General features: G+C 39.7%; 1 protein-coding gene across 14 annotated transcripts in view; it reads right to left on the reverse strand.

Moving 5' to 3' along the window:
- Positions 1-27,495, reverse strand: part of DST (dystonin) — a 546,107-nt gene that overhangs the window by 137,203 nt on the left and 381,409 nt on the right. For all 14 annotated transcript variants that reach the window (XM_075861968.1, XM_075861975.1, XM_075861963.1 and 11 more), the window contains 13 exons: positions 26,503-26,679; positions 24,099-24,222; positions 22,866-23,074; positions 21,936-22,253; positions 20,231-20,397; positions 17,871-18,027; positions 17,666-17,792; positions 15,868-15,927; positions 13,096-13,328; positions 10,745-10,874; positions 8,961-9,160; positions 4,297-4,792; positions 908-2,376 (listed from right to left, as the gene is read on the reverse strand). In XM_075861968.1, the coding sequence (XP_075718083.1) occupies positions 908-2,376; positions 4,297-4,792; positions 8,961-9,160; positions 10,745-10,874; positions 13,096-13,328; positions 15,868-15,927; positions 17,666-17,792; positions 17,871-18,027; positions 20,231-20,397; positions 21,936-22,253; positions 22,866-23,074; positions 24,099-24,222; positions 26,503-26,679 (3,867 nt within the window). The remainder of the gene's footprint in view (positions 1-907; positions 2,377-4,296; positions 4,793-8,960; positions 9,161-10,744; positions 10,875-13,095; positions 13,329-15,867; positions 15,928-17,665; positions 17,793-17,870; positions 18,028-20,230; positions 20,398-21,935; positions 22,254-22,865; positions 23,075-24,098; positions 24,223-26,502; positions 26,680-27,495) is intronic.

The raw sequence follows: 27,495 nt of genomic DNA on the forward strand, positions 1-27,495 counted from the left end.
AGTCAAAACGTATATTTTCTCTTCGACAATGAATAACCTTCACTCAGTTGATCTTTTCTCTCTACAAACACGCTTCACATCTTGCTGTAAAACTTTGCTATAAATATTTGCAATCCCCCAGCTTTGAAATGAGTCCAGGAGTCATGCTGATTCATCACTAAAATACCAGAAGTCTTATTTTTACTACACTTCTCCTGGTATGGCTGAACCACAAATGCACTGTGATCTCATACACGTTCACGTACTTTGGATCCGATGCCTCATTTTAAGAACTAAAGCTGAATGCAGTAAAATTATCATCAAATACAACACTTCGGGGAAACAGGAATGAGGGACACAATAGACTAATTATTATAGCTGTGAATTTATAGAATTATTGGCAGGACAACAACCATCTAGTTAGCAATTATATCCAAGGACTGACATTGTAGAACTGTAAAAAAGCAGAAAAATAAATCTATGGCTCTTACACAAACACAATATCTTCACGGAGCATAGTTAATACATGAAGTAGCAATTTAGCATAAGGTCATGTGTAACAAGTATGTGGTAAATCAATAGCTCCACACATAGTCCTGCCACTGGCTCATATAAATTATAAATGAGAATTACAGAAGAGAAAATGCAGTGAAAAGATATATTTCTATGAAGACATAATAAGGAATCCAAAAAAAAAAAAAATTCAATAAAAGCCGACTATACCAATTATATATCCTGACTACTATACACAATGCAATTTCTGTCTCTTGCAATAAGCTTGTATAATGCATAACTATATTATGAAAGTCACAATGACCATCAGAATTTATGTAACCTATTCAGTTATCAATGGATCAGTGGCTACCTTACAAATGTTCACACATCAACATATATTTCACAAGCATGTAACAAAAACTCATGATCTTACCGTAAAAATGTATAGCTGATGATTAATAGCGTCTGTCTCCATACCCACAGCACCTTGGGATTCTTCATTTTGCTCTACCGTTCCAAGCTGATCAATAAATTGTCTTATTGTGTTAGAAAACTCTTCTATTCGGGTAGTAGTGCCATCAATGTTTTCTTCTCTGGATTTGGCTCGGTCAAGGAGTTTATTACACTGTTTATTTAAGGCTTCCAGGTCCCTCCTGATACCAATAAGATCTGGAGAGGACTCTGTGGTCAACATCATTTTACATGTCTTGTTGGCATTGTCATTAGTTGTTATGAGATCTCCAAGTTTCTGGAGGAATTCGCTAATGTCCTGCTTCTGAGTAAATAATATATCTCTATCCCTCCCAATTGGGCACATGCTGTCCAGCTCATCATCTAACTCAGCAAACTGGGTAAACATTTCTCGAATACTGTTCTGGAAATGTCCAATTCCTTGTAACTTCGTTTCTAAAAATGAACATTTTTCTTCTACCTGCTGGCTGATAGTCTTATGTTTCTGATGAAGTGACTCTGCTTGAAGAAGAAGATCAGAAACCCCTTCTGAATCTGAGGCCTCCACTACCAATTCTTGTGCCAATCTTTTAGAAAGTAGAACTTGTGGTTTTAAGCACTGGAGGGCTTTTTGTTGGCTTTGCATTATGGTCAGTTGCTTGTTGCTACATGCTTGAGCTCCAAGTGAATCATGTATGTCTAAATGCTCTTGTGCCACAACCAGTTGATTCTCTGTATCTTTAATGGACTCTTGGAAATCTTTAAGACGTAATGCCATATTCTCCAAAGTGTCTCTTTTATTATGCAAGTTGTCAATGAGTGATTCCATCTTGTTGTTTACCATGGCACTCTCATCGGTGACTACGTTTTTATCCACCTGACAAGAGGCTAATAAACTATCGGTCGAGCTATTTAGCATCTCCAACATCCCATGCTGCTTGTCAACACTCTTCTGTATAGCTTTCACTTCGGCAATTGATTTATCTATTGCCACAGGATCTACTGAAGGTCTGAGTTCACATACTTTATTTTGATGCTCTTCAACCCAAGGCAGGATATTTTCTACTAGGTCTTTATACTTTATAGCCTTCCGCTGACAATCAATTAAATTGCTCAACCTGTCAGATATCTGCTTATTAATGTCTTCCCATTCACCTTTTAGCATGGAGAGCTGGGTTTGAAGTTTGGTCTTGACTTTTCCTTCTGTTTTATGTAAGAGGTTTTCACCTTCTACCATGACCTTCTCAAAGGCATCGCTTTGGGTCTTCAGAGTGCTCTGCATTTGTTTTGTCTCTGTGATTGATGACTTCAGAATATCAAGTTTAGCTGAAATAGGTGCTGCCTCCTTTTGTTCTTTTTTCTTATTTTCCATCCAGATCTGGAAATCCTCAGACATTTGATGAAATTTTTGAGAGCTAGCAAATGCAGACTGTAATTGTTCTACGTGAGATGCTAAATATATAAAAGAATGCATTTAATGAATGAAATCACAGCAGGTAGTAATATTCAATTACGAAGAACAATATAAAAACATCAAGGAGATTTATAAAACTAGTGCAAAAGAAAATTGCAGTGCTGCACATGGCAGCCAATCTGCCCTAGATTAATATGAGCTTGAACCTGACCGCAACACCTCCACTTTTTCTTTACACCAATTTAAAATAAGTCTTGACTTATACAGATATGTAGTCTCATTTAAAGGGGTTGTCTGGTCAAGGCCACCCCTTTTTATATTGAAGCCAGCCCAGATCCAGCTTCAGAAAGCTGCAACTGGCCATACATTTCTAGGCTCTCTTCAGGCTCAGGCTATGACGTCCCACCTCTTTAAAGAGGCTGTCACCACATTATAAGTGTCCTGTCTCCTACATAAGGAGATGGGCGCTATAATGTAGGTGACAGCAGTGCTTTTTATTTAAATAAACAATCTATTTTTACCACTTTATTAGCATTTTTAGATTTATGCTAATGAGTTTCTTAATGCCCAACTGGGAGTATTTTTACTTTAGACCAAGTGGGCGTTGTACAGGGGAGTGTATGATGCTGACCAATCAGCATCATGCACTCCTCTCCATTCATTTAGTCAGCGCATAGGGATCCTGCTAGATCCTTATGTGCTGTCTTATACTAACACATTAACAATACTGAAGTGTTTAGACAGTGAATAGACATTCCACGGGATGTCTATTCACAATCTGTGCACTTCGTTACTGTTTCTATGGTAGTTACAGCAGAGGAAGCGTGATCTCATTGTAACCTGTCATTTACCACGTAATCTCGCGAGATTACGCATCCTCTGCTGTAACTACCACAGACAGAGTAACGAAGTGCAGAGATTGTGAATAGACATCCCGTGGAATGGGACCACAGCGCGTCAATTCCTGCTGCGGAAAGTTGATTGAATTGCTACGTTTTTCAGAGGAGCTGTCACCATGTCCCAGCATCGTAAAAAGCGCAGCAAAATACCATTTTCTGCAGTTAAAAACGCAGGAAATGGTGTGTTTGCACCGCAGCGGAAAGTCTGCTACTTTCGACAGAATTACTGCAGAAATTTTCTGCACCAATTCCGTTACATGTGGACAAGCCCAAATACTAATATATAGGCCAGGATACAACACAAAAGGAGTCACCTATTTAGTTGACATTACATTGTCAAAATCATCTCTGCAACCATCCAGTATTGTGACGTAAAAGTAATAGCAGTGACATTCTAATGCATACGATTTTTTAGATTCTTGTAGATCCAGCGTTGAATAATGGCAGGATAAGAGCGGAATGTGAGATTAACTGAACGCATCACAAAAAATTGTAAGGTGCAGAGCCTAACGGCTCATTCAGACAAACGTGAAGAGCTTCCGTGTGCTGCGCAGGGAAATTACGCACAGCACACGGACCCATTGATTTCAATGGGGCTGTTTACACATGCAGGAGTTTTCACGCAGCGTGTGTCCGTTGCGTAAAACTCACTGCATGTCCTATATTGGTGCATTTTTCACGCACCTATCGCCCATTGAAGTCAATGGGTATGTGATTTCCGCATTAATTAAATTGAATATAATTAAAAAAAGATGCAAGTGCGTGAACAACACATGCCACTCGCAAAGCACGGATGCAATAACGCAACACACACGGACCAGATTCACGCGCGTTTTTCACGCGCGTGAATCCAATACGCTCGTGTGAATGTAGCCTAAAGTATAAATTGGACAGAACACTGTCAGAAATGTAAACTGGCTCCTGATTTTAACAACTACTCGGTGTTAATAGACTGTAAACTGTTTTATTATGAACTAGATAAATGCAATTTTTTATTGTCTTTGCTGCACTATTTCATCATTCCACTAGAATCAGTATTACGTTTGGTCAAACACATACCTGTCTTTTGTTTCAAATCCATGAAGGGCTTTACTATGTTGTACATTTGCCTATTCAACTCGGCTTTTAAGTATTCCTCAGCTACCAAATGTGACAATTCATCACATAATACTCTGGCACCTTCAATGTTTGCCGTCTCCTGCTTTATTTCTTCCTGGACCTGCTTTGCGGTCTCGAGCTTCTGCTTTACAGCACTTGGGTCCGAGCTCAGAGTCATATTGTTACTCAGTTTGTTATTCAAGGCACTTAGTTTCTCAGAAAGACCATTCAGATGATTTTGGTAATCGGTACTTTTTACAATAGCTAGGTCAATTCGGTCACATCTGTCATTCAATTGTCCATTTAGACTTTTCCATTTACATGCCACATCTGCTAACTGCTTCTTTACAGCTTCATTACCGGGAGGGAGGTCTCCAGGTCGGCTGAGGATCCTCTGTCCAGCACTGTTAAGCTGTTCATACTGTTGTTTTCTGGCATCAAACTCTTTTAGAAGAATCTAAAGTAAATAGAAAAATCCAAATCACACAATGTATTCTAGTACCCGAGTCCATGTGTCAAAATTAGAAAATCAAGAACATCAGGGCAACTTTTAGATTTTTCATTCATTTAAGTATCTGCATGGACAAGTGATTCAGTGTCAGAGACGCTTTCGCTTAACAGGATACCTGCAATTCCGACATTTGCCATGCAAATCTACAAAGAAATCTACATGGCCGTGATGTGGTACCGTTTGACCAAAACCTTTTAATAAACATGTAACCTTGCTTCACTCGGTAGTCACATAATGGACAATATAAAATAATGGCGTGTTGTTAACCACCCTGGCAATATTGCAAGCCACAAATATTAATGGAGTAATCCTATCACTGCAAACTAGTGTGTGAATGACAACATTTCCGTAATATCACTGTGGAACAGTTATTGCCAGCCTTATTACCATGGGGGAACCGTTACACCCATACTAACTTAAAAAGCTTGGCATAGGGGTGTGTAAAGCATTCTACAACTCTAGCCTAGCTCTACATTCTGGTTTAGATGTGTTGACTGTTATTGAAGTAAGGACAATTTGTTATCAGTGTGCACTTTCTATGGAAAAAAACACTTCACCATTTTTTGCTTGTGTTGCCTACATGTTATAAATAAGATTGTTATCTCTGTTACGGTATGTTCACTCGTCTTACCAAAATACGTCTGAAATTATGGAGCTGTTTTCAGGAGAAAACAGTTCCTGAATTTCAGACGTTTTTGCAAGTGAACGCGTTTTTCGTGGCGTCCATTACGGACGTAATTGGAGCTGTTTTTCAATGGAGTCAATGCAAAACGGCTCCAATGACGTCCCAAGAAGTGACATGCACTTCTTTGAGGCGGGTGTCTTTTTACGCGCCGTCTTTTGGCAGTGACACGTAAATATACACCTCGTCTGGACAGAACATCGTAAGACCCATTGCAAGCAATGGGTAGATGTTTGCAGACGTATTGGAGCCGTCTTTTCAGGCGTAATTCGAGGCGTGAAACGCACAAATTACGTCTAAAAATAGGCCGTGTGAACATACCCTTAGTTTTGCTGCACTTTATCACATGCCTACAGAAAGTTAATAGAAGTTATTAGGGTTAGAAAGTAAGAAAGACTTAGGGTAAGGCCACACAGTGCGTCGTTGGCGCAGTTTTGTTGCATTTGAAAACCGCATGCGGTCAACTGCATGCGTTTATTGTCTTGGTCATGCTGCAGTTCTGTTGCGTTTTTTTACACACAGGTTATGGACATAGTTTTCACTGGTGTTGAAGTTTGTTAGGGGCTTCCTGTATATAGTTTATTACAATGCATTGCAGAACTGTTAGCAAAAATGCAAGCCGTTCAGCAACAACTCTGGCAGCGCGGTCATTAACCGCATGTGTTCGGACATTATGAAGATGCAGTTACTGCACAAAAAATACATTGTAATATAATAGCAGCAGTCTGTCCATAACAAACATTTCACCATTGACTTCTATTGAAAAATGACTTGCTGCGGTTTTAAAACCCAGCATAAACGCCACGTGGCAGCACCGTGTGGCCTTAACCTTAGGCTATGATGAATTTTTTAACCACAAGCTCTAGGTTTTTGCATGCAGGATTTAAGTAAGGCTTCGTTCACATCTGCGTCACAGCTGCGTCACATGCACCGGATCCGTCACCATTGAAATCAATGGTGATGGAAACGGAAACCTATGGTTTCCGTTTGTCTCAGTCAAGGTTTAGTAAATGTGTTGCCCTGACGGAAAGCTCAGATGGAACGCCTGAACGGAGCCGACGCAGATGTGAACAAATCCTAAGAAACTAAACAGAACTATTAGGACTTTTTTCTTAAAAACAAAAAGGATGCAGTGTGCTGTCCTTTTCCTTGAAACTTATTATTATTGTTGCATAAAGGATTTTATTGTTTGCTTCACCTTGATGGTGACCTCAGGTTCCTGACTGGGATATCACTATATTTGGTGTGAGAGTAGTGCAGGTAAGAAATACAAAACTATTGTCCAATGGGAACTTCTGCAGATATTTTGAGTACTCACTTCACAAAAACAGACTGATTTAAATGCCAAAGAACATATCAACACTATATACAATGAATACATGATGATGCTTAATATGTTTCAGCCAAGAATTCTGTTTAATATCTTTAATTACAAATGTATTCCAAGCTTCAATACAATAAGAAGTCTGAAAGATCTAAATACTATGGACTAGTGAACTATTGGATATTTATTATATTAAATCCAGTTAAATATTTGTATCAATGATGATACATACTCACATAAACCTTCTATAGAAAGCATACAAAAGGGTCTAGTAAGTGACTCCACATAGTAAAATACTACATGAAGCTGTAACATAAATACTTGTTGAGTGTTAGATATTCTTCAGAGTACAAGATCACAAGCAGCATGAAATCGCAGGAGTGATCTCATGCCAAACTCATTTTCTCCATTCAGGTCTGGGAACATCTGGGGGCATAGAACGGTATAGAACACTGCTGAACTGAAGGGAAAACCAATATCTGGGACATGAAAGTCCTTAAGTGGCAGGGTGAGCGAGAAATAACGGAGACCTCAATGGAAATGGTATACACGTAACACATGCTCACATACAAGAATAATTACACGAATATGATTCAGGGGTGATTCATTCCACAGGAAATAAGCAATGAGTATTATATATAGTGGAAATAATGTACTTAAGCTGGGACATAGCCCCCAACCATGGTGTGAAATGACTTCATATCTATCTATCTATCTATCTATCTATCTATCTATCTATCTATCTATCTATCTATCTATCTATCTATCTATCTATCTATCTATCTATCTCACATCTATCTATCTATCTATCTATCTATCTATCTATCTATCTATCTATCTATCTATCTATCTATCTATCATCTATCTATCTCACATCTATCTATCTATCTATCTATCTATCTATCTATCTATCTATCTATCTATCTATCTATCTATCTATCTATCTATCTATCTATCTCACCTCTGCACCTCACTTGTTTAGTGCATTGTAGTCAAGGCAATCTGTTAACAGGATATACAGAAAATAATTATTCTCTTAACCCCTTAGTGGCCAGCCTATTTTAGGCCCTAATGACCAAGCTATTTTATTTTTTCGTTTTTCTATAGTCGCATTCAAAAATCTATAACTTTTTAATTTCTCAGTCGACATAGCTGTATGATGACTTGTTTTTTGTGGGATTAGTTGTACTTTTTAATGGCACCATTTTGGGGTACATATAATTTTAAATTAACGCCGTTCACTGCGTAAATACCATGTTACATTTATTCTATGGGTCGGTACGATTACGACGATACCACATATGTATAGTTTTTTTTAAGTTTTACGACTTTCGCACAATAAAAACACTTTTGAACTAAAATTATTTTGTTTTTGCATCGTCGGTTTCCAAGAACCGTCATTTTTTTATTTTTCTGTCAATGTAGTGATATGAGGGCTTGTTTTTTGCAGGACGAGACGTAGTTTTGATTGGTATTGTTACATAGGACTTATTGGTTAGCTTTTATTATGACTTTTTGGGGGGCAATGGAAAAAAAGGGCAGACCTGGGGGGCTTTATTAGGCTCCGGCTGCCATGACACCCAATCAGAGGCCCGCGATTGCACAAATAAGGATAAAACTGTATTATTAACAGAAAATATTAGCTGAAAAGTAAAAAAAGCATATTTTTTCACTATTATTTTCAAACTATAGGCCCGACAATTCTAAAATAGCTAAAAGGATGCGTATAAAAATAATAAATAAAGAAACCTGCATTGTCCACGAAAAAAACTTCGCAAAAATCACGTTGCTAGCCCGACAAATATTTTTTTTTTATAGCCGTTTAACGTACATTTGATAAAAATGGATAAACTGTGTCTGGTCCTGTAGGCTCAAAATAGCCCGATCCTGAATCGGTTAAAAATTGTCTTTCTTGTATGGTCTACAACTCTCATCATCAAAGAGATGTCTGTGTTTTACCCAGATTGTAAAGAGAAGCTGTATGTCTCCCTGCACCACCAATTGACAAAAAGCATATGTGCTATGTTCTTGGCAAAGAATTAAAGTATTAAGGTTGAACTTAGAAAAAACGATCAGATAGTCAATTCGCACAAAAGTGCTGGATTTACCTGGACTTGCTGCTTTTGTGTTTTCAGCATATTAGGGTCTATTGACAGAGGTCCAAGAACACTGGCCATGAGTTCTTTCTCTACGAGCCATTGCTTTAACTGAGCCTCCGCATTCTGGAACAGGGTCAGGTCATTCGAAGACTCTTCCAATGTTTGCTGCCTTTCAGCAGTCATCTGGGTGATGTCTTTCCAAGAAGACTCTACAGCAGCAACAAGTGAAAGACGACAGAAACAACAGACCCCATTATTTACAGAAAGTCCTCATTTAATTACTTGTAATAAATTACAACCTGTATTTGTGTGCAGAAAGACGTCTCCTGTACGCTGTGTGAGTACACCACAGGAAAGAAGAGGCTCAGAAAAAGACACAAGTCTAGCACGTGTATTGTTAGGGTATGTGTACACGAGAACTGGCTTTTACGTCTGAAAAGACAGACTGTTTTCAGGAGAAAACAGCTGCCTCGTTTCAGACGTAAATGCTCCTCCTCGCATTATGCGAGGCGTCTGTGACGGCCGATCATTTGAGCTGCTCTTCATTGAATTCAATGAAGAACGGCTCAAATTACGTCCAAAGAAGTGTCCTGCACTTCTTTGACGAGGCTGTCATTTTACGCATCGTCGTTTGACAGCTGTCAAACGACGACGCGTAAATGACAGGTCGTCGGCACAGTACGTCGGCAAACCCATTCAAATGAATTGGCAGATGTTTGCCGACGTATTGTAGCCCTATTTTCAGGCGTAAAACGAGGCATAATACGCCTCGTTTACGTCTGAAAATAGGTCGTGTGAACCCAGCCTTAAATTAAATGGCCTAAATCTAATAAATGTTACCATTTTACAACTAAATACTACTAAAAACACAAATGAAATACCACCAGTAGAAAATTTCAGTGTTAAAAATACAAAGCAATAGATGGTAGTGCCAAAACAATATTTAAAGGGGATGTCTCACGACAACAACCCCATTGCATATGCCCTATTAGGGATAAGGACATTATAGAGGGGGTCCGTATGTCTCTACTGCATGTGTCAGAACAAAGAGCTGCTTTGTAAGAGCATCTTGCGTTCTGATGGTCTCGGCGAACAGGCGAGTTATTGCAATGGCCGGCATGTAATCCTAGATATCCCCTACAGCAGCCAGCTTCCTCCGGCGATAACAGTTGATTCGTAGCTGCTTTTTTAAAGTAGAGGTTATCTTCATGAGACATACCCTTTAAATGTAGGATTAATCTTCTATTTTATGTAAGCCAGGTGTGGTATTTTATTAAGTGAAGAAAAAAAAAACACAAGATACAATGGTTATTCATATATAGCAGAAGTTCTGCACCCGTGGTATATTGTGGCGGACGTTGTAACTTGTAATATTTGAAAAGTAGTACTTCCTTAAGCTAGAATGTAATTATACACCAGAGCATATCAACATTTATACCCAACTAATAGTAAAATACTAAAAGGGCTGACTGTACACTACATACTAATAGGTTTCATCTGCTGCGATGATGTGGAACACTACATGGGAGGTTCAAGAATCTGCTCTGCCATTACAGTTTGGATTGAAATGACGGAATAAACCATGAATAGCCTGTATATAATGGCGGCAATATCATGTCATTTATTGGAATAAATGCCGACATCATCAAAATCACTAGCCTAACGGCAGCTGCTCCTATCTGACCACGTTGCCTGCCACTAAACATAGGACACAGCCAAAGCACTATTTGTATGTTACCGTGTGCGCTGCAGAAAGTTGACATTCAAAGACTGACAGACTGCACACCAAATACCTATCTTAGCCGACATGTCCTTCCAGTTTTGAGATTCGGGAGCATCTCCATTCGTTTCTATAATATTTTTCAGCTTGTCCTTCAGTGCCTCCACTTTACTTTCATTCTGTTTCACTTCTGCCGCAAAGACCTAGAGAAAAGTGAATGGTACATAAACATGAGCTTATCATGAGGTAACAAAGCGTTCGAATGAAGGCAGGAAATATGGCAGTAGTGTCAAACATTACTGACGGTATGGTTTACAAGGCACTATAAATGATTGCAGTATTATCTAGGGTTGGAAAATTTCCACCCCCTCAAATACTAAAAAATCTGTGCAGTAGACATTTCTCTATGCGATTGTTCCTATACAGCTTATTTAACCAGCAGTGATGTGCGCAAAGACAGATCCAACTCATTTAGTTCTATACCGTTCAGCCATAACATTAAAACCACCTGCCTAATATTGTGTAGGTCCCTCTGTGCCCCAAAACGGCTCTGACCAGTAGAGCCATTAGGGAATACCATTGCCATGAAGGGGTGTACTTGGTCTGCAAAAATGTTTAGGTGGGTGGTATGTGTCAAAGTAACATCTAGATGAATGCCAGGACCCAATAACCCTTTGAGGGGAGGAAATTGGAGAAGGGTTATACTCACACGAGAAACATATTGGATACTTAGTTTGTATAATCGTTTTCCAAACTGAATTAATCTTAAAACAGATCTTATGTATTTCTATTGACCCTGCCCGAGACTATATACATTCGGCTATTATAACCTGTAAAAACATTATCTGATTCTCCTCCCTTTTTTCTTTTCCTGTTCTAAAAAAAATACTCATGGCTATTCATTATACTACGTCAGAAGCTTATATTGTATATATTAGAGAGGTGTGACGAGTGAATCTTAAACCTATGACTAAGTAGCAGCCGCTTTCAAGCGCATGAGCGTGATTCCCCTGAGATGTCTTTTTATGTCTTTTAGTATGTGGATTGAAATAAAGAAGTCCTGTTTTTATCAATGGATGAGTTGCGGAATCCACACATTATTCGTTGTATTCACTACTGAAGACCGGAGCAGTTTTCCTGCCGAACGCTGTCCCTCTGGGATCACTCCACGTGAATCAATATTAGGAGCACTGAGCGGATTTAAACGTTTCCTTTCTGTGTTACGCTTACATTTCAGCAGCTACTTGTAGATTTGCATGAAACATTTTGACCTTATAAAATATTGCACAAGATATACACAACTATTTGTTCACTGCTGTATTCCATATGTTTCTGATCATTGTAAAATCCAATGTCTCGCTCAGCACCACCTGGATATGTTCTGTACAAACTTGCCACCGCTTCCACCAGCTCCTGATCTGGACTCCAAATCTTCTTGCAGTTCCTTTATTCCATCATCACAATATACAAGTGTGTATGACAGTCAATGTTTCTGCCATTAAATTACCTTTAAGTGGCCTTTCTCAAGCTAGGGGAAAGGGAATTTAATGACCGAAACGTTAAAGGGATCCCGTCATCACCATCTTACCTTATAAAACGTCCTGACCCTGTAGTGGCCGCAGCTGTCCATAGTTGATTGATGTGTTCTCTCCTCACGTCCTCCTCTTGCCCGAAATATTATCATTTAAAGTTTTACCGCCATTTATGGTAATTAAATTTAGCTTAGTGACGCACGATCTTAACTCCGCCCACGTACGCCGCCTGTACAGCCCTAAATGCCGAAATCGTGTTTCAGATCTCGCGCATGTGTGCCTCACCACCCTTCCCTGCTTCATTCATCCTGAAATATTTAACTGCGCATGCGCCGCGCGGGTACACACCCCCTTTCGTCGTCGTATGTTATACAGCATAACTGTCTCAATGAGCAAGCGTGGGATTTCATGTGCAGTGAGAGGAGCTGTCAATCAAAAACAAGGAGGCGGAGCCAACTCTGAAGCGCCGGAGGAATGAAAGCCTGACTCTTTTCGAGTGAAGATTTGACTCTTTTGTGCTCATTTGCATACGGCGCGGGACCACTGAAAACCGGAATACTGAAGGTACAGAGCCGACTTTTAACATATTTATAGGTTAGCTAACAATGATTTTTCACCCACTTTCACAAGGTATTGCTGGCTTGATACCGAAAATGCTGGTGACAGGTTCCCTTTAACTGTTATATGCACTTGTGATGATGGAGTAAAGGAAACGTTTCTAACAGCAAGAAGATTCTGAGTCTTTTCTTCTACATACGGTATGTTTTTAAAAATTGCACACACACATGCTGCCGATATGGAATAGATCCACCAGGCTTCATCGAAATCACATCAAATATGATTAGATTTTAGGGCTATCCATAAGATTATCTATAGTACTTCGATACAGTACCTTATGCTGTTGTACTTGGGTTCGTACTGATTCGCTGTCTGTAGGAGCTTCCCATGCTATAGCGGTTGAGTGCATCTTGTCAAGCCACTGAATCAAAGAGTTACTTTCACCATGCACTTGCTGAAGTTGGGAGAGGCGACCTTCTAAATCATGTGCTTTATCTTTTAACAAATTTCCCAGATGGTCATAGCCGTCATTAACATCCAGCACACCCTTCTGCACAATAGCTAGCTCTAAAAAGAAAGAATGTGTCATTTCAGAGAATAGATTTGTATTTGTAAATGTGAATCTGATTCATAAATTTTTTTTTTTTATCATTTTATTAAAGTCCACAGAGATGTCCATAGAGAGGGGGAGAATTGATGAAATAAAACAGTGATTTTGCCCATAATAACCAAAACAGCTGTCCTTTTTATAGTGCAGGTGGAAAATCAGTGACCTAAATGATTGCCATAGACGACTCCATCATTCTCAGGGCCCATGCATAAATATATTGTACAGATCTGTAATATGGCGCTCAAAACCTGCTATAAATTCATACTGTACTTCCATGTGCCTCTCTTTTTATACAAGACAAGATAGCATAAGGTTACGTACACCTAATATTTGACATTTATATTCAGATTTATTACCGAGGAAGCCTAAGGTGAAGGCCAAATGCATGGGAACGTCAAGGTAGGGCAGTAGCAGTGATCAATAGTCTTGTATCCTTGCACATTTTGATATTTAGAATACAATATATTATTTTGTATTAGGTCACATAAAATGTACTGCATTTTAATTTCCACTGTACAAGTTAATGATTGAAGTTCTGAGCTCCATTGGGACCATGTTATTATATTATTATCATATTATTCATATTTTATACCTATTTTATTTGTGCCCACCATACTTTGTATACCTATTTTATTTGTGCCCACCATACACCCATTTAAAGGGTATCTGTCAAGAATCCATAAGTAATATTACCACTATATAGATGAAAAGACGCTGATTCTGAACATGTAAATACTGTTTGGCTGCTCACTAGCAATCCCGCAACTGTAAACCTGCATTTAGTCCACGCGCCGAAGCACTTAGGTTGGGTACACACGTAGAAATCAAAACGCATTTTGACTGCAACGTGTGAACTCAGCCTTAGGAGTTTGCTCTATTGCAGAATATCCGCAAGTTTAGGAGTCTGGCGTATGCAAATTGCCCTAGCCAATCCCCACACATTCTTTGTGACCAACATCACCAGCCTTCCTTTAGCAGCGGTAAAATATCAATTTTCATAAAGCGGGCCAGAGAAGAGTGGCGGAGTGGGCGGAGATTGATATTTACATAAAGCCCCTTGACAGGACTATTGCAGGGGAATGCCAGCGAATGAGTGGCAATATTTCTTCAAATTATATTTAGAATCAGCGTCTTTTGACTTATTATTCCATTAACGTAGTTTGTGGGGGTAAAACATGCTGACAGATTCCCTTTAAGAGTTCCAAAAAGACTGAACATTTGGGATGGATAGAAGGTGTACTATAATCTAAAATAGACACAAAGATACAGTATGTAATCTCTGACAGCTGAAAGTTGCTTCACTCCAAATCCCCCCATTGCCAAGTAAGTTTGGCTCTTCTGAATGTACATGCTATTCTTCAATTATTGGAAGGAGAGACTGAGAGACAACTCTACAGCTAGAAATCCCAAATAGAATGAGTTATTAAAATCCAGCACAGCTGATCTGACAGCCCACGTAAGACAGTTCATCATTCACATACGTTCACACATGGCGTTTTCTGATGCGCAAAGAATTTTCAAATAGTTTTGTCATTTCTATAGTGTTATCAATAAAGATAACGCAAAATATAAAATGTGTATCCCTGCTAAATGTTTAATACTCAGCAAAAACAAAACAAAACAAAAATAAAATAGATATATAGCATTTGTTAGACTTGACTGTTAATTAATTGCAACGTGTTTATAATTTCCCTTTACAAATAAACTACTGTGTATCTTATGTCTGTAATTTGCCAGCATCGCCATCTAGTGGTGACTTAGTTTATGTAGAAACAGATTTGTCAACATGGCCAGAAAACTCCTATTTATAAACAAGAGCACGCTAATACAATTACATTAATAATTGGAACCTCTGGACTTATATTAACGTCTTAATAATCAACCAATGACTTTCAAGTAAAGGCCTATTCACACTCCCAGCGTATATCTATAACTTATGCCTCCAATGTATGCCACTATATAGACAAATAGTGGCATACGTCGCACATAAACTTCCACTGAAAAATAATGGTATATACGGAGGGTATATGCGTTACAGGATACCTTTGTATGGAATACCGCAGTTAAAAACACTATTTTACCCCCACGCTTACACAATGGAACTCTTTTGCCATCCTTGGGGTGAATTAGGGCCTATGAATACGTTTGAATGGACACTGGAAAAAAAAACAGTGTGAATAGGCCCTAAGATAGTAACAGGTTTCTCAATTTAGTGAACCGCCTTTTAACGACACACTAGAAAGGTAGGGTGGCAGGCTGTCACTGACCGCTATGAAACAGAGAGAGCCTGGGGACATCATTCACCCGCGTCTAGCTGCCCACTCCAGTATGCAGGGCAGGGAGGAAGGCAAGCCATGGTGCTTTATTTTTTTAATATGCAGAAGTACTTTCCTACATGTAGTACAACAATGTCGTGTTTTTGCATTCACACTTCTATGTATTTCCTTACTAATAAACATCCACATATTAAAGTCAGCTTGCATTAGCGTGTCTTACCTTTGGTGGTTAAATTCTCCTTCACATCTGATGAGACGGAACCATTGACTATGCTCCTACCTATAATTCAAAGAACACATGACGTGAAAAACGTGTAGTAAACAACATCAACGGCAATAAAATGCATGAGAGCACATGGAGAAAGCTCACACAAGAGCTAGTTTTGCTATGAAGCATCAGAGTATTGTACTAATAGTTCCCTAAATACTGCCCATAATCCAGGGGCAAACATATCGCCCAGCATGGGGAGGAAATATCCGGCTTCTCCACACCCCTCCCTCTGCTCACCCTCTCCAGGGGTCTCTCAGAGATTACACAGATACTGCTTCATCGTCGTCAGCCAATCACAAAGTCTCTATGATTTTATAAACGGCTCTGTGATTGGAAGATAGCTGGAAAGGGTCTTCAGTACAGGTTAACCCATTCACTACACTACCCTCGACCACCAGGTATGTTATCATTAACCTCTTCACTGCCCTAGACCACCAGGGATTTTCCCATTAACCTCTTCACTACACTAACCCACCAGGAATTATATCATTGTACTCTACATTTAGTGCCCTAGACCACCGCGTTTTTTACCATTACACCTCCCCTGCACTTACCCACTAGAAATATTATCATTATACCTTTACTGCCCTAGACCACCAGGAATTTTACCATTAACCCCATTCAATACCCTAGCTCACCAGAAATGTTATCATTATACCTTTACTGGCCTACACCACCATGGATGTTACCTATCGCTGTAGGGGAAATTCAGACTATCCGTCCATTTTAAAGAAATACGGTAAGTGTTTATTTTTTACTGCCGTTATTTATTTTAAATACAAGCAGATGTAAGTTGTGGGTATGTTGGTGGTAGGGGGCCCACATGCTGTTTTTACACAGTGGCCCTTAGTTGTCTGTGTCCACTCCTGCCATTACTAATACAAAGAGTGCTTTTAAAGAGGCTCTGTCACCAGATTATAAGTGCCCTATCTCCTACATAATCTGATCGGCGCTGTAATGTAGATAACAGCGGTGGTTTTTATTTTGAAAAACGTTGATTTTTGAGCAAGTTATGAGCAATTTTAGATTTATTCTAATTAGTTTCTTAATAGACAACTGGGCGTGTTTTTACTTTTTACCTACTGGGCGTTGTACAGAGAAGTGTATGATGCTGACCAATCAGTGACCAATCAGCATCATACACTTCTCATTGTTTCAGCCCATTGTTACAGTGTGATTGTGCAGTGAAAGAAGCTGGGCTGGAACAATGAGAAGTGTATGACGCTGATTAGTCACTGATTGGTCAGCATCATACACTTCTCTGTACAACACCCACTTGGTCAAAAGTTAAAAAACGCCCAGTTGGGCATTAAGAAACTAATTAGCATAAATCTAAAATTGTTCATAACTTGCTCAAAAATGATTGTTTTTCAAAATAAAAACCACTGCTGTTATCTACATTACAGCGCCGATCAGATTATGTAGGAGATAGGGAACATATAATGTGGTGACAGAGCCTCTTTAAGCAAACACCTGCTGGGTCAGCACTGGACATATTGCAGGTTACACTGTCCTATCCTTCCCATTTATTAAGATCACAATATCTTGTCAATCACAAGATAGGCAGTGTCTGTTTCTTTAAAATAACAGCAGTATTTTTTCCATGTTCTTGAGATCTCAAAGATCAATGGTGTGGGTTCGGCAAATCTGCTCCAGAAAAGCAAGGGGCCTAATGTACTGGTTTTGTACAGGGCCCTCTGTTGTCTGTGTCCGTCTCGGGGTCACATGATTATACATGACTGAATACCTGATTTAATAGCTGATCTAGTTTTTGCAGGTGACGTCACGGCACTTATCAGGTTACACAATGCTGTCCCTTTGCTGTTCACTTTCTGAACATCTTGTCTTTTTTGTGTCCACTCTTCCTGTAAATTCTGAAAGAACAAAATAAAAATGTGTAAAGATATATGTGCAGCGTACCATTTACCAACCACAAATTGACACAAACTCACCTTTATATCTTTTAAATGTTTAGAAAGATCCTCCAAACACAGGGTCAGGGTTTGTGCTGGGATTCTGTCATTTACTAAGGTGAACCAGTGTTTTAAGGACTGAACTAAAGACTGAAAAGAATCCATGTGTGCTTGGCAGGATGACACATCTTCTTCCCTGCAAATACAAGGAGCCATTACTGAAACACCAACATACAGAAAATGGAAGCAGCGCTTAATCATTGTAATCTGATAATACAACTCAGTAAAACAACAACAGCAGGCTCTCTTGGAAGCCAAGGCAGGGGTTTCAAAAAGCACCCGCCATCCTCGGCCCTGAAGTTCAGCATGATGCCTGTCTGATTGACAATCCTTCATTAAATTAAAGGGAAGCGATCATAGTGTCCAAATGGTTGTCCAACGAAATTTAGAGAGAGCATTGTTTTTTTCTTTAATGAACACATTGCGCCCCGCTCTTTCAATGACGTCTTAGGTGGTTGCCTACTCTACCTACTACCCCTCATATCAAACATTGCACTGACTACACAAGAATATGAATTATCCTTCTTATTACAAGATGTGAGTGATTCCAATGGTGAAACCATTGCTGCATACTACAAAGAAGCAAGAAAAGTACTAAGGCCTTATTCACACGACAGGGTCCTGACCGAGTCCGAGTGTCAGCCGATAAAATCGGCCGTTTTTTTCCCGGACGGTTTGCATCCGTTTTGCATCCGTTCCGGGCTGTGCATATCTGGACAGTGACATCAGGGGCAGCTCCTGAAGGGGAATCCCCATGCGGCCGGTGATTCCACTTCAGGAAAAGCCCGTCGTCTGTGTCCATTTAAGGACACTGAACGTTACTGGCTTCGCCTGGTGTGGAATCCCCGGTCACAGAGTGTTTGGGGATTCCGCTTCAGGAGTTTACCCTGATGTCACTGTCCATATATGGACAGAGACATCAAGCGCTCTGTCCAGGATCGGAATCCCCGAACACACGGGGATTCCACTCCTTCAGGGAGCTCAAGTAAGGCTAGATACCTCCCTGCTCTGCTATTGTGGCGTCGCTACAGCAGTAGCAGACGCAGCAGCTGCTAGCGGCGCCATCGGCCATGGGAGGTGTTGCCGGGCCAGGGCGCTTTTAAAACAAGCAGGGGAAGGGAGCCAGCGCAGTGTTCCCTTCCACCTGCTGTACACCCGGGCCCTGACACACAGTACCCCTGTATACAGCACCCCCACATTGTAGAAACTTACCTCCAGCATACAGCGATTCGTTCGAATAGCATAAACTCCTCCTCCTCCTCACATGCACTCTGCGCTGTGAGGAGAGAGCGAGCGACGGTAGACACGGCCATCACTCGGGACACATTCCGGTGATGGCCGTGTACTACCCGGCCCCATAGACTTCTATGGGAGCCGGGTGGCCGGGTGAACGGCCGAAAATATGGCATGTCCCATTTTTTGACGGCCGGTTTTCCCGACCTGTCAAAAAATCGGTCGTGTGAATAGCCCCATTAGGGGTCTATTGTTCCTACTGCAGCCGGTTGACAGCCGTTTTATGAACGGCCGTCACCCGGCCGGGAAACCCTGTCGTGTGAATAAGGGCTAACAATAAACAGCACTGATTTTAATACTCCATGGCTCTTATTGGTCCTATTTGCTAGGTATACTAAAGTGACATATAACAAATGATGTTCTTGTGTAATTCTCTGCCTCTATTCTGAGTTTTAGCTCTAAGTTGTAAAAAAATCTATTTATCTTTTTAACATCTTAGCTATATAATGTTTTTCACTCTCTGTTTTTTAAAGTACTTTACCCGCAGGGCACAGCTTCCCCAGAAGTGCCCATAGAGCTTTTCACTTAGCTTGCCCTAACTCCTGAATAACCAATATGTCTAACTATACAGTGATCAGGGTGCAACAATAAAGGGTGCCATCGCACCCAGGACCAGGGGCCTGAGGGGACCCAATAGGTCCCTCTTCCACATATGAGGAAGTACTGTAAATTAAGTCTGATAGTTGGGGGGCCCAATAAGAGATTTTGCTTTGTGGCTACAAGTTACACCTGCCAGTGATACATCTTCTACTGTTCTATCACTGCCTCACTAGATAGATTTTCTGAAAACTGATGGAAAAAATGCAATTTGACCACAATGTGTGAATAGATACTTACAGTTCAAGAAAATTTACAGTCCAAGGAATGTTTCCACTGAAATTTAACTCCACTGAAATGAGTCCCCGTTATGCAGAGCATAGGTTATAGGGTCAGTCTTGATGATTTAACCTCTCAATCTACTGCTGCTTGGCTGTTCAATAACAGGTACACACATGATCATATGTTAAAATTATTCATTGTAATACCTATGACATTCTTGCACTTACTTTGCCTTAACAGTCTCTTCAAGATCTTGAAATAGTTTTAACATAGTGTTTACTTTTTCCAAAGCCACAGCTTTGTCTCCAGGAACCGCATACACACATAATTCATCGACGAGTTTGTATAAATCTTCTAGGCACTTCTTCTGCTCCAATATCTCGTTGCTTGTTTCCTGTCACAGAATAACATAAGAATGTAAGACTTCTGTATTTTCCATGAAAAGATTTATGAGATCCAACAATGAGATTAGCTGGAGAATTGATTTCGCCATGCCAAGGAAATTATTTTATTCAAACCAAAATAATACATGCATAAATATTCTCATTATCATGATTTCCCTTAAAAAGGTTTTTTCACATTTATGATATATCCAAAGGGGAAGTGAGCGTCACCGACCGCAAATTTGGTGAGTCGGCCAGCAGTGACCGCATCCAGGCAGAAATTAAATGTAGCAATAGTCACACATGTCCATTGCTCTCTTCATTCTAGTCTATGGAAGTTAGCAAGCTGGCTCACATCTTGCCGCACTTACGTGTGAAAAATCTGTTTTAAGGCAATAACTTACAAGTATTGCTATTTCAACAAGAAATATACTTTATTCTGTGTACCCATCTGCGTCACAATTTCTGTAAAAAAATGGCGGTAAAAAAATTGCAGCATGCTGCGCTATTATTTCTAGTAAAATGTTGGACACCATGACAGAAACCTGACAAAACCCATTAAAGTTAATGGGGTCCGTCGGACGCCTTTGGCGTCCTTCATGTGACGGATCCATCATAGCGCTGAACTCCGATTTTCTCCACCTATGATAGAACAGAAAAATGGAAAACCTAGCGGAGATGTGAACAGAGCCCTGATCTAGAGTCAGCCAAGAGTATAATTTAACAAACAAGACTATCCAGTGTACTAATGAAACTTTTATTATACAGAGCTTGAAACGGAGTAATTAGATGTATATTAAAATGATATTCCCATCTTATGATGTTGGATCTTTCCACAGCATCTGAATGTGAAATAGAAGCACTCTTCAGGGTCTATAAGGGTGCTTCGACCATCCTTAAAAAAGGCAACATTTTCGAATGCAGGCAGTAAAATGGAATTGGTTGAGATCTCATAACCCTGCTCCCTGTCATTGCAGAAGGTAAGGAGGATTACAGGTAAAAAGATTGGGGCGGTCGTTCAAATTTTCCGTTAGGACACTTGTATATATGCAGTAGTAAGGAAACAAATCCGAATGGACAAAAGGCATGGGTGCTGAAGACTAGAGGATAGGGCTTAAGGCCTTTTTACGCGGGCCAATGATCCGTCAAATGATCGCTTGTACCAGCACTCATTCCCGATCATTGCTCAGTGTAAATAGGGCAGCAATTAGCCGACAAAAGAGCAAAGGCTCGCTTGTTGGCTAATCAGATCTTTTTTGCAGCCAGAGAAATGGTCACTAGTCAGCAAAACATCTCCCTGTGTAAGCAGCGGATATGTTGCCGACAAGATGCAAATGTATGGGGACAATTAATCGTATTAACGATCGTTTGTCCCCATATATTCCGATCAATGCTCCGTTTGAATGGAGTAAATGAGCGCCAATGGCCATGTTGTATTGTGGATCGACACTCGCATATTGGGCAGAATATCTGCCCATGTAAAAGGGCCTTTAAAGTGCTAATCTTTTTACGGCCGTTTTTACAGTTTTAAGTTACATGCATTCTGTACCTGAATATACTGAGATAGCTCTGTCACATCTTTTCCAGTCCCATCTGCTTCTGCCAGTGCTTTGAATTTTTTGTCTAAGAACGACTGTACTTCGCCAGAAAGATCCTCAAATTGTTCAACTTTAGTCTTCAAATCTTCCATCTTCTCAGTGCGCGCTCTTGTGTGTTTAGTAGCTTTTGAGAAGCGCTCAGACAGGTCATTCATCTTTCCTTGCAGAGAAGATGCTGCGGATGAATCTGCTGTCTCCATGAATTTCTTGACCTTTTCATTCATTGCATTGATGCTGCTCTGGCGACTTGCAATATCTTGTTCAAGCATCTGGAAAGAAGTATTTAGAAGTGAAAAGTCTAGACTACAAGCAAAACATTATAAATAGGTAACAATCATGTTTTATTTATCACCCAAAGAAATATTCTTGTAACTATTTATCTAATAACAGTAAACAGAAATTCACACTGAGTTTTTTTGCAGGCAGAAAGTTCTGCCTCAAAATTCCGTCTGGAATTTTGAAGCAGATTTTGATCTATCTGTACGACGTTTGCCGCCAGCAAAAAACGCTGCAAAATACACTTTCTCAATGGGAGGTCAGAGACGTAAACGCCCGAATATAGGGCATGTCACTTCTTTTTCCCGTGAGAGTTTTTTTCCGCTCGTGGGAAAAAAATGTCAATCAATGGGAGGCATTTTCGGCCGTTTTTTGGCACGTTTTCCGACACGGTTTTCACGTCAAAAAAACTCTATGTGAACTGGCCCTTATGCTTTAACAAACCTCCTACATTTTCATCTACACAACCAGTGTTCCTAACATATATAGTTCATCTAGACAAAGCATTACAACTGTAATGATAGTTCCACATGTACTTTGTTCAGATGTGCTCTTGACACATGTTGCCTAGAATATAATGATCCACAGTCTGTATAATTACTTACATTATGTTTTGCGATAATTTCCTGAATTGATGAAGAATTTAATGGCACTTGTTGATGTTCTTTCAAGTCCTTTTCAATTCCTTGCATCCAGTCAAACATTTCATCCAATCCATCCTGAACACTAAGTGATCGAGTCAAGGTTATCTGGAGCTTTTCATTCCAATCACTCACAGACTGAGATAAGTTATTGTATCTTTCCACTATGTCATCTGTAACAGGTATTTAGAAAAAAAATAAATTATTGTTAATTTAGGAGAAAGGGAGGGAGAGAAAGAGAGAGCGAGAAAAAAAAAATCCTTAATCAATCTAGCTGATGGTTATAAATGGGACTAATAATAGAAATACAATTGAATATATACACAATTAATGCTTCCAATGCCAAGTAGCTGCAGCAGAAGCAAATAAAATTATAGGGTGCATAACAAGAGAAATGAAAACATATTAGCGCAGATTTACAAACACTGTCTTAAATTTAGACAGCTTAGAATTAGACTAGATGCGTCAAATTTATTACAGGGGCTCATGCTGGATGATAAATTTGGCGCACCTTTCGACAACTTTTGGTTGACTTATTTAGTCCAAAACTTTGGTGCATCTTAATCCACACCCCCTTTCCTACTAAGACATGCACCCTTGTCGAAAAGGGGCACATTTTTGATCTTTTTGGTGCATTTCACTGATAAATTTGTCTAAAATGATTTGCACCAAAAACAAGTTGCAAGTTAAGCCAAAATTCTGGTGCAACAACAGTAGTAAATATGCCCCATTATTCCAATACAACGTTACATATCTCAAACCCTTGTAAAACCGCATAGGAATAAAAAAAATCTGAAGAAGTTTTAAAGGCGGCCAACTATATCAATATATGGTATTGTGGTCTTTCTTAGGGTATGTTCAAACGCAGAGTCAAAAACGTCTCAAAATACGGAGCTGTTTTCAAGAGAGAACAGCTCCTGATTTTCAGACGTTTTTTGTGCCACCCGCGATTTTCAATATAGGAGAGGTTTCTTTATAGAACCTGGAATGTAACATAGCAATGGCAAAAAAAATAACAGTAGGTTTAAACGTTTATCTCATATTTAATGGTATTGTGAGCTATTTTTGGGTGATGACTTCTTTTTTAGACTTGTCTTTCCTCTAATCTATGCAACTACCACAGTGCAATTTGGCAAACATAAACTTATAATAAAGGTCAATCTTGATAATAAAAAAAATGAAATGTGAATTGGGTACCAAGTGGCCTTTGGATTTCATCTTTGTTTAGCAGTAGTCCAACTTTAGTATCAAGAAGTCCTTCTGCTGCCTTCTTCAGTTTTTCCACACCAACCTGGTGAATGGTTACCTGTTCACAGAGCAACTGAAAAAAAAAGGCATAACTGTACAACACTGATAAGAATCCACGCAATAAGGTGAGTATTTGGCAACATATAAAGTGGGTCTGAGATAGTAATAGTACCGCAATAATACAATAGTTGAGAATTATCATGAAAGCAGCAACTATATAAGAATGTGTGGTGCACAGTGGATGAAAATAGTGGGCATATACACCTTTCCTTCCCACTCCTTATAGTTTGCATTAAAGAGGGTCTGTCACCACATTATAAGTGCCCTGTCTCCTATATAAGGAGATCGGCGCTATAATGTAGGTGACAGTAATGCTTTTTATTAAAAAAAACGATCTATTTTCACAACGTTAGGAGCGATTTTGGTTTATGCTAATGAGTTGCTTAATGCCCAAGTGGGCGTATTTTTACTTTCGACCAAGTGGGCGTTGTACAGAGGAGTGTATGACGCTGACCAATCGGCATCATGCACTCCTCTCCATTCATTTAGACAGCAGAATCGCGTTCTTACTAGAACATGATCTGCAGCCACATACACAGCGATTCTGCTTGATTAACATTACTGCAGTGTCCTGATAATGAATACACATGACCATCCAGCCTGGACGTCATGTGTATTCAGAATCCTGACACTTCTGAATCTTTTCTGTGAGATTTAGAGCAAGGGAAACGAAATCTCGTTTACCTCCGTGATCTCGCAAGATTTCGTATCCGTTGCTGGAATCTCACAGAAAAGATTCAGAAGTGTCAGGATTCTGAATACACATGACGTACAGGCTGGATGGTCATGTGTATTCATTATCAGGACACTGGATTAACGTTAATCAAGCAGAATCGCTGTGTATGTGGCTGCAGATCATGTTCTAGTAAGAACGCGATTCTGCTGTCTAAATGAATGGAGAGGAGTGCATGATGCCGATTGGTCAGCGTCATACACTCCTCTGTACAACGCCCACTTGGTCGAAAGTAAAAATACGCCCACTTGGGCATTAAGCAACTCATTAGCCTAAACCAAAATCGCTCCTAACATTGTGAAAATAGATCGTTTTTTTAAATAAAAAGCATTACTGTCACCTACATTTTAGCGCCCATCTCCTTATGTAGGAGATAGGGCACTTATAATGTGGTGACAGAGTCTCTTTAAAAGCCAACAAATGTCCTAAAAACATGTACAGAAAAAATATATATGTAACTTAATTTCATATTATTACAGTATTTTCACAAAAATTGGGGTTGTCCAGGATTATTTTATTTTTTAGAATTGGCCATCAGTGTTTTAATGGTGCTACAAATAAATCAACTTTCTAGTTTACCGCTAGTTGTTAAAAAATTTGCGCTTTCTTTATTCTCTGGGGGTTCCCTCTCACTTGCCTTGGCGGTAAGTAAACCCTGCAGCCACAGATCAGCCTGTACATGGCCGCTCCTGCACAATTCAAAAAGCACAACTAATAGTCATAGATGTGACGCTGTATAAATACAATGCTAGATCTATTGGATGAATATAATATATGAGTACATGGGGATTTGGGAGTGTGTATGAGGTGGGTGCAATGATTCAAATTAGCCATAAAGGGGAGAGCTACAAGAGAATAAACGGAGGAGAATTTTTTTATACAACTAAATTAGAAAAAGTAAATTTATTTGTAGTAACATGGCCACTAAAATAACCAGTTGATTCCAGACAAACCCTTTAAACGGGTTGTCCAGTTTGGGGGCTGTTTTTTATACTGATGACCAATCCACAGGATAGACACCTGGACCCTGCATAGATCAGCCTCTGGGTGCTGGTAGTTATGCAGTGGTCAGTGATGGAGATGCCTCCGACCACTGTATAGCGGCCATGCTGGGTTACTGCAGCTCTGCTACTATTTATTTGATTAAGAGCAGAGATAAAGTACTGCAGCACGGCCTCAATACAGTGGTTTGAGACATCTGCTTCCGGCACCAACCCATGAATAACTTCCGGCACACAGAGGCAGCCAGAACGGCTGATCGGTGTGTGGTCCAGGTGTCTGGCCCCCACTGATCATATGCTGATCACCTATCCTGTGGATCGGTCATCAGTATAAAAAACAGCCCCAAACTGGACAACCACTTTAACATCCCACGTGTAAGTGCCCAGAGACCTTTAATTAACATCAATTGTTCAGCTTTAGAATATTTGATATTTGGGAGATTTGGAAAATGCCATCATTTTTTGTCACCTAATAAGACAATACAGAGAAACTAGAAGACTTTGTAATATGTGGTGGACTGTTACTACAAGCAATTATAATAAAGAGGAAAACATGTACCTTTGTGTCTTCTATCTGTATCTGCAGGTTCCTTGTGTCTGCAGCGATGGGCTCAGACAACCCTTTCTGCACAGCAGATTCTGATTTCTGGAGGCCGGCCAGTAGTCCACAAGATGCTTCTTTATAATGCTCGTATTTATCTACTAAATCTTTCAGGTTATTTCCTAATACATTACACTAAAAAGGAAATGACTATAGTCAATTACAAATTAGGTACTACACACACAAACACAGAAATTCTTCCTCTTCCATCATTGTCATAAGACTGTCCATATGACCTATTAGAGCAAGCAGACATCCTATAGGGGGGTATATCACTCTGACAGACCTGACCTCTACATGCTTTACAATGACTAAAATGTAATGCTATATCTTCATTACATTTGTGGTCGCTGCAGGAAAAATGTATGTCCGTACGCAGCTTCAGCAGACCTGCGGAGATCAGCTTATCACTACGCCAACCTTTTATTTTAAAACTTCCTGAGACAATCCCCTTAAAGAGAAGCTCCACCTTTATACAAGTTCAGTTCATTTGTCTGCTGGTGAAAAAATAATAAACTTTGTAGTATATTTGTTGTGTTTTAGCTATCTTTTAGCAGAATTATGGCTGCTATATACTGTCTAGTATGTGTTTTGACAACCATGTGTCCGTAGCTTCTTTTTCAGGTACAATATTAGGGCCTGTTCACATCTTTGTTGTTCACATCACAGATCTGACTGAAAATACTGGAAACAATAGCCCAGCGTGCTGAGCTATTTTTTCAGGTAAAACGACGGACACCCTGATGCGAACCCGACAGAACCCATTGATTTCAATGGGTTCTGCCAGGCGCCGATTGTGTCTGTCATACAAAGGAACCAGCAATTGCCGTATTTTGGTTGTTCTGTTCCTCTGACAGGGAAGAACAATGGGAATACCAACTCAGGTGTGAACCCAGCCTTACTAAACCTTACACCTTTGCTAAAATGACACTATTTTGATGGGATACAACA

Source organism: Rhinoderma darwinii, chromosome 4 (assembly GCF_050947455.1).
Source record: "Rhinoderma darwinii isolate aRhiDar2 chromosome 4, aRhiDar2.hap1, whole genome shotgun sequence".
NCBI lineage: Eukaryota > Metazoa > Chordata > Amphibia > Anura > Rhinodermatidae > Rhinoderma > Rhinoderma darwinii.